At 43.5% G+C, this 8,574-nt stretch overlaps 1 protein-coding gene across 1 annotated transcript in view; it reads right to left on the bottom strand.

Annotated features, from left to right (window-relative positions):
- Positions 1 to 228: 228 nt before the first annotated feature.
- The window catches only part of reep3b (receptor accessory protein 3b), a 33,195-nt gene continuing 24,849 nt past the window's right edge, over positions 229 to 8,574 (bottom strand). Inside the window, exons 3-8 of the mRNA XM_017484223.3 lie at positions 7,180 to 7,256; positions 6,761 to 6,881; positions 5,247 to 5,360; positions 4,078 to 4,231; positions 2,261 to 2,397; positions 229 to 1,121 (exon numbers count right to left, since the gene is read on the bottom strand). Of these exons, the coding sequence (XP_017339712.2) occupies positions 1,041 to 1,121; positions 2,261 to 2,397; positions 4,078 to 4,231; positions 5,247 to 5,360; positions 6,761 to 6,881; positions 7,180 to 7,256 (684 nt within the window). The 3' untranslated portion in view covers positions 229 to 1,040. The remainder of the gene's footprint in view (positions 1,122 to 2,260; positions 2,398 to 4,077; positions 4,232 to 5,246; positions 5,361 to 6,760; positions 6,882 to 7,179; positions 7,257 to 8,574) is intronic.

The following is an 8,574-nucleotide window of genomic DNA, read 5'->3' as shown; positions in this document are numbered from 1 at the left end:
AACCACAGAGGCCCTGCAGACAGATCTTCCTCTCAGTCTGCCTCTGAAGCTCAGAGCTAGTGCGGATCTGACGCCTGGATTCTGCTAAATCCCCCCATTAATACTAATCATATAAATGATCCTCTACACTGCACACAGAGCAGCATGACATCTGCTCCACCACTGCGGAAAGATTACACACTCTTGGCCTTTTCAGAATCAGGGCAATGAAGTGTTTTGGAGTCAGTGTTCAACTGCAAACTCACAAAGTTTATTCAGACACACCGGGACATAATTTAGGAGTGGAGCATTCAGTAACCACAGGCACACCTTAAACTAAACCTAACCCCCAACAGATGTAGTGGATTACATGACTTTGGTATGAAGTTACAGCATGTGGTTCTTTTCCCAGTCAAGAATACATTCTGCTTTGAGATGACATACAAAACTTTTTTTAAAAAATGTGCAAAACTGGTTTTATACAAGCTTGGTAAAAATCAGCAATATTCATAATTCATAATTAAGTTGCATTTTTTCCCCCACGGTCATTAAAATTCTTTTTTTCTTTAATGATAAAGGACACTTTTGGTTTGATCGCATTCAAGTGTACTGGTATCACAATGATTTACCTAATCAGCAATAGGAAAACGACAAGGATATAAGGCAGCATAAACATACAGATGACGTAAATATCAAAACCCACCTCCAAAGGAATACACTTTTAGCTAGGAACACTTTAGAAAACGTAGTAAATACAATTTAAAATTCTAAAACCCAAACTGAATATCAAATTCAGAATAGGCCACACCATACATCAACATCTACATTAAGCACAAACCCACACACACACACTACATTTTCTCACACAATATTCTTGCAAATGTACAAGCTCGTGTCGTCGGTTTAACTCTGGAGTTGAAAAATAAATAGGTGTTGGTGCTGCGTTAAAAACCTACTCGATTTTCGGCATGAACGATAAAAGAACCCACAGCCACTAAGAGGAGAGGAGAATATTAACACTCGCTAGGCTTCTGTAGGTAAAAGTTCTCCAGGGTCAGTAGTTACTGGTCAGTGCTGGTATACGTCATGGCGTTTAGTGCAGGCCTCCGTCGCCCTTTAATCTTCAGGGATCCATAACGAAACTGCGACACAAACACGACCATGAGTTACAAACAAACAGTGGTCTTTACTTTACTAAAGAAATAAGTATCGTCCCATTTTACCTCTGCTTATAATCTCCACGCCCAGACGTAACTGACTCCACCCAAAACTTGTTTTTTAAGACCATCAAATATTTTCTACATTGAACAATAAATTTCCTAAAATTCCTGCTTTTATAAATCCAAATGAGAAACACCCCCGTCTCCTTCCTTCGCCAATGAAACAATGGCTTCTTAAACAACAACAGCAGCAACAACTATTACTACTAGTATTACTACTACCACCACTAGTTCTATTACTACTACTACTACTACTACTACAACTACCACCACCACCACTAGTTCTATTACTACTACTACTACTACTACTACTACCACCACCACCACCACTAGTTCTATTTCTACTACTACTACTACTATTATTATTATTATTATTATTATTATTATTATTACTATTATTATTACTATTATTATTATTATTATTATTATTATTATAGTCTGGAGCCTATCCCAGGGAACTTGGGGCACAAGGCAGGTGACCTCCTAGATGAGGTTCCAACTCATTGCAGGGAGCAATCGAGCACAAACACAGTACAGACAATTTGGAAATGCCAATTAGCCTACAACGCATGTCGTTGGACAGGGGGAGGAAACCAGAGTCCCCAGAGGAAGCCCTCGAAGCACAGGTACAACATGCAAGCTCTGTGCACAAAGGGCAAAGGCGGGATTTGAATCTCCAACCCCGGCAGTGTGAGGCAAACATGCTAACCACTGCCGTCCGCCCCACACAAATAAATTTATAAATATTAAATAATCAAAAATATACAAAAGTCAGCCAAATGAACTACAAAACAGGCATGGTGGTTCATTTCCAATCCAGATTGAAGAAAAAAAAAAAAAAAAAAAAAAGTGTGAAAATCATGCTTTATGAAATTTAAGGTGACTTCATTGAAAAAGAAAACCTACAACCTGTTTTACTTCTGATGCTAAACTAGCTCACCTGATCCACCTGGATAACATAAAAACAGAGTTGCATATATTTTATTTGTTCTACTAGGGCTCTAATTTCATCTCTTTTTGCTACACAAATCTAATCCAACTGGTATTTTTAGCATACGTACATCTTTACGGTGTTTGGAGCGTGTGCTTTTGGTGCTTTGAGAGCGCCTGAGGCCGCGCTGAGTTACGGCTTCGTCTTCGGAGAACACGGTATCGCTGTCGTTGCCACCTCGCTCCTCCTCGGCGTCCTCGTAATAACCTGAGGGGGAGAAATACATATGCAGTAGAAACTTTTAGTACACAGTACAGAAATATAGAGAATAAAGTCAACAGCAGTCGTACCTAGGAGCACAGTGTGAGTGAGAGTGAGAGTGAAAGAGAGAGCCCTTTGTTCTAGTCTCAGACTGTTCCTGGTACAGCTTTCTCCCTGAGTGCAACCAAGACTCTGGAGCACCAGCCTGTGCCAGTGTCCCACATGTCACTCCAGCGAATTCACTTCGGTGCAGCCCGGGACACGCCGCTCATCTCTCACCATACTGCAAATCCAACAACAAAGCCAGCAAGCAGGCAGTGCGCATATGGATGTGTTTGTGTGCCCCCATGTTTGACCACATGGGGGCAGAAGCGATACAGCGACTGCCCCAGTCTCGCTTTTGTGCTTCCTTTGTTCGACTGCAGACCCCAACAAATGTTTTCCATTAGGGAACCAGGACAACTTCCTCTGACTAGGGTAGACACACTATTCACTCCGCATAGCTATTTTTTGCTTTTTTGGAGTCGAGCAACACACAACCTAGTCATGAGGTCTGTAATTACGGTGTCTATAAGAATACTTCAGAGGCAGCCAAGTGATTATGAGAAACCATCTGCTGACGACGCACGGTGAGAGATACTGTGTCAGGATGGAAGTAAATACTTCCCTCACTCTTCCAACTGCATTATGTCCTGCTCAGTAGCGCTCCATTTTCAGGGCTTTAATCCGATAAGAGGTGGCAGTGTTCAGCCCTGAATGGTCACAACACCTCAGGCCTCATATGACTGAGGAATGTGACTGACTGCAGGAAAGGGAGGAGGGAAGAGGACGAGCGCCTGAAGCAAAGAACAAAGAGAGCCACTTGCCACTTTGACGGTGTTCCCTCAGCTGACCCCATTCCTTTACAAAAACAGGGCTCTTAATGAGTGCTGACTGAATGACACAGCCGCTTTTGTCTTCTCAGTCATCTTTCTGAATGAAGAGAAGGAAAAAAAAAAAAAAAAAATCCTACAATTAGCGGCTCGCTTCATCAGCGGACAACCTTGGCCGTCTCTTTCTGGCGGTGGCATTTTGAAGTGACTCCCTTTATTGTGGCTCCATCGCAGATGAGATGAAAATGACCTGGATGCTGGTGGAATTTCAAATGTGACTAGCTCATTAGCATACTGAGATAGAGTGCATTAGGCATTCTGCTCAGACGACGGCTCACGGCGTCGTCCAGACCCCCCACCCCCACTCCCCCGACTGCCACAAATTCACACAAAATGACAAGCTTTCTTGCTCTGACTGGGTCGCCTTTGCTTTATTATCCACTACTGCTCGAGACAAAGACAAAAATCCATTCTATTTCCTGCAAAGAGCTGGGAGCGGATAACAATGAGCTCGGTGGATGTGGTCAAAATAGCCTCTGCGAGAGCGCCGTGGGCTTTTACCTTCTGCGGCGAGTGCTCTCAGTCACGCTAGACAAGGCTAGGAATTAGTTAAGCAACACAGAGTTCATACTTACCACCTACAGAGGTGGCACTAATTAATCCTCAAGGCAGCAGAGAGTGGACCACCAGGCGTGGGGGGGGAAACAATACCCGGCGCATTTTGAACCACAAGACTAACACAGGGCTGTGTTTGGAGAGAGGCGGGCAGGTTAATCATTAAGCCGGCATTTACAGTAAGCTGAGATAACCGTACCGGCTCCGTCGTGCTGGCTGGAGGCTAGTGCTCTCCTGGCGGGATTGGAGCTGGAGTATGACGAGTACTGCTCGCCGACCGCATCATCATGCGGGATCTGGGTGAGGTCGACCATGCTGAAACTTCTCAGCTTGTCTGTGATGGCACCCTGGCCCTGAGGATAGCAAACAGAAAATGTTAAACGCCAGCCGCTGACCTTTGCGGAGCATGACGTGATTGCGTTATGATCACCAAATAAACATGCATGCGGGTGGATGGACATTTCAGACGTTATGACTCGAAGTCTAAATGCGCTACAGAGAGAGATGGAGGCCCTAGTGTAACGCCAGTGCGATTATGCGAGACCACGTGAAAGATAGGCTTTACTGAGCGGATGTATTGCACGCTATGATGGAGAGATCGTTAGTTGTTAACACTGCATGTGTGAATCAGTATGAAAATTTGAAAGAAAAAGAAATGAAACAAAGGATTTGTTTAAATGACACATCCTTTCCCATGCTGTAGACTAGATGCCATTACCTCCACTGGAGAGAGCAGGAAGGCAGAGTTCCTATAGGACAGTATGTCAGTAAAAGGTGAAGAGAGAGAGAGAGAGAGAGAGAGAAATCGAAACCAGGGTTAGGATCGACAAACAAGGTGAGGAATAAGAATGAAGAAGACAAAGACAAAAACATCACAAGATGATATGGGAATTATCCCTTATGGAAACACATCCTGCACATCCTACCGGCGCTTCCTCCTCTGCAAACAGGTAAACCAGATGTGTGCTCATTTTAATCAAGACTCAAGCTGACTATAGACGGACATGTTCTGAAAAGGATAATAATACCGGAGATGTTCTCTCCTGAGGAATGGACGACAGTGCGCTTTATTTGGGGCTGATGTTAATATGTAGCTTTTTGATTTATATCGCGATCAGGAAGCCGAAATATTAAGGATATAAACATCGTAATTCACTGTCGCAAAATTCCATACTAACGGGCAACCCTACAGTACATGCATAACTAATACAAAACCAAAAAGGCAGAACAGTGGCCTATAAATATGTACGCCCATAGAAACAGCAGATACATTTACACACACACACACACACACACACACACCCAGTGACAGGAGCTGTAGCGCACGAGCGCTCACACACCCACACGGTCATGCAGTTCGTCACTTGCCTTGACAGCTGCAGAGACAGCTGCGGTGGCTGCTATACTTAGGCCCTGCTTGCCGAAGTGAAGCATTGTTTCATAGCTGCGCTCTTTAGCTTGAACAATGTAGTCATCGATTTCCTTGAAGCAAAAACAAAGTGAAGGTTAGAGGTTCATACAGGCAGATTCACAACAAGATAGCAGATAAAAATCGGGACATCAATCTTAGGCGTGCTGAAGTGGAACCTTCAAAACCTGTGACTGTCCTCAAATCTGATTGCAAAATACCGCTGCAACTTTTACTGTTTAGCTGACAATTCAGCGTACCGCTACACCTCACATCAGAAAATATTCTAAATACAGAAACTTGAACATTCTGACTAATATGATTTGTTAAAAACATTTAACGAATAAAAATAACCCACCAAGGCCTTATACTAAACACTAAGAACATACACTCACAGGACACATTAATTCATTGATTCTCCAATCAGCCAATCACATTGCAGCAACACAATGCATACGATTCATGCAGACTCAGGACGAGAGTTCCATCGGAGTTAATGTTCACATCAAACGCCAGAAAAATGTGACCTGACTGACTTTCTTGCTTGGCCGTGGCATGGTTTTGTTGATGAGCTGGTTTGAGTATTTCAGAAACTACCGAATTTTAACCTACACCAGCCTCTAGAGTTTATGGTAAATGGTCTGCACTTATATAGTGCTTTTACACCGTGTCTCATTCACCCATTCTCACACACACTCGCACACCAATGGTAGCAGAGTTGTCATGCAAGGCGCTAGCTTGCCATCGGGAGCAACCTGGGGTTCGGTGTCTTGCCCAAGGACACTTCGGCATGTGGAGACACGTGGGCCGGGAATCGAACCGCCAACCCTATGATCAGTGGACAACCCGCTCTACTACCAGCGAAGGGAACGCCTTGTTGATGAAAGACATATGAGGAGAATGGCCAGACTGGTTTCGAGCTCACGGGAAGGTTATGTTAACTCAAGTAACCACTCGTTACAGCTGCGGTGAGCAGAAAAGCATCTCAGAATGAACGTCGAACATTGAAGTAGATGGGATACAATAATGAGAGACCACAAAAGGTTCCACTTCAGTCAAGAACAGGAATCTGAAGGTATAGATCACCAAAACTGGGCAGTTGTGGCTGGTGAGAGTAGTTATATTGAAGGTACTTCAATTATATATATATAAAACTCACATTTTGTGTAATTAGGCAAGTATGAGGCAAAACTACATTAGTAAATACTGTCATCAAATTACAGTCATCGCATTCACACCAACAGGAAGCAAACTATGAAACATAATTATATTCCTGCTGTGGAGAGTGCAGTGTGTGAAACATCAGTCCTCGCAACTGAGGAAAAGATCAAAATATAAAGCAGGAGGCACAATTATACCAAGTTCCAATACTGTTATATAAATCTAATTCAATATCTAACGATAACTCTAATATAATGGATATAAAGCCATCAGTGGAAGCAATTAAGATTTAAGAATTAAAAGGCATAATTACCCGTTCTTTTGACGTCAGTAGAGGATGTAGGATCTTTCTATAGATTACACTGGCTCCTCTAGTGTACGGAGACACGAGCCAGATCACACAGGCAATCTTTATTTCATAATAGAGGGGAAACCTTCATACACAGGAGATACAGAGACACAAATTGCATCCTATTAATCAGACGAAATAATTACACACATTAAAGCGTGTATTCCAACAGACTGATTTCAGTAGTCCCAAATTAAAAAGCCAACTTAATTTCATTAAAGCCAGATTGTCTTCCTGCATGCCTTGAGCTGGGACGACACCGGCAAGTCGCGAAATCAAAAGACTTGTTTGTTTGGTTTGACACCAATCACGTGCAATCAGGCAAATGAAGCGTTTGAGTTGTGCGAGGTGAACAGGTGTGATTAGTGTGCCGTCAGTCTTACCAGGCTACGCTGAGGTCTGCGATGGTTTCCGCAACTGTGTAAAGTGCAAACACGATCCAGTACATCATCCAGCGGACCTGCGTTGAAGAGGAACACACAGAAAAAGGACTTGGGTCTATGAAGAAATTCAGAATGTACATATCCATGTGCAAAAATACATACACATAAGCACAAGACCAGTCGTAAACGTGGTTTTTCAGGCATTGTGTTGCAACTCGCTGCGTTCAAGTTGCATTACGTAAGGCCCTGTTTACACTAGTGCGCTTTCATTTTAAAAGCGTAACCGTTACGGTTACGCCTGTCGTCGACACTACTCCGGCATTTTCGACCCTCGAAAAACTGAGACGTTTAGAAACGGAGGCGTGGCTTCGCCAACAATCGCCCCCTGATTGGGTCTTCTGGAGCATTGCGTATCTTTCCCCGATTCGTCAAACCCCTACCATATGACCATTACGCTACCTTGATCGTTCACACAACACGGAGACTGAACCGCAAGCTTCGCTGGCTTTGTCTTCGTTCTCAGCAGCCATTGTGCAGTTCGATTCTGTATTTTATAATGCAGCAGCGTACGTGCGCAAGAGGCGAGCTACGATTAGAGCGAGCGCCAACAAATCTCATTTCGAGCGGCGTAAGACCTACATGGAACGCCGGTTTGTTGTGCCTGACTAGCAACCGACTTCCTGTTTACACTTGTATGCGCATGCCCAGTGTGTATGAACGGTCATGCGACATGCGTATTCAGTCTTGTAGGGTGGACGGAGATCGTTTCTGAGACACAGCGGAAACGCCAGTGTGGACGAGGATCGTTTGTGTTTTAAAATGCCGTTCATAACGAAAACGCACTAGCGTAAACATGGCCTAAGATTGGTCTTCTTTCCCCACAACGGCTGAATGTTTCCCGCCCATGTTCACGAAGCTCCACCCCCAGGATCTATGGTGGCCGGTCGAACGTCTATCAATTGACTGGCAGTAGGCACGTCCAAACCGGTAATCAGTTTTCCAAACGGGTTTTCTCAACGACTTAATACACTTTAGCTACGACTTAATCCATTGTTTGTTTGTCTGAGATCATGTTCTACATATCTTCCAGGTTATTTGTATAAGTAAGGAATAAAAAAAAATTAAAAAGATTAAATAATTGCACCTTAAAATGTTAATGCAATGGGACTTGTCCATTCACTGTCCAGATGATTGATTTATTTAGAGTTCTTTTAATGCCACGTCAGTAATTGGTGGCTATTTTCATGGCAAGATCATGGTAGGTAAAGCAGGGCGTTCTGGTAATTCGTACAACATTTCAGCAGTGTCCACATCAGCATCGATAACGAGGTCCTTCACGTTAATATTCAAGAAAAACCGTTTTGGAACACTTTTAATACGTATTTTCTGAGGAAA

This window comes from Ictalurus punctatus, chromosome 13 (assembly GCF_001660625.3).
Source record: "Ictalurus punctatus breed USDA103 chromosome 13, Coco_2.0, whole genome shotgun sequence".
Classification (NCBI taxonomy): domain Eukaryota; kingdom Metazoa; phylum Chordata; class Actinopteri; order Siluriformes; family Ictaluridae; genus Ictalurus; species Ictalurus punctatus.
The sequence above is the reverse complement of the archived record's forward strand: the minus strand, read 5'-3'. Positions and strand labels throughout refer to the sequence as shown.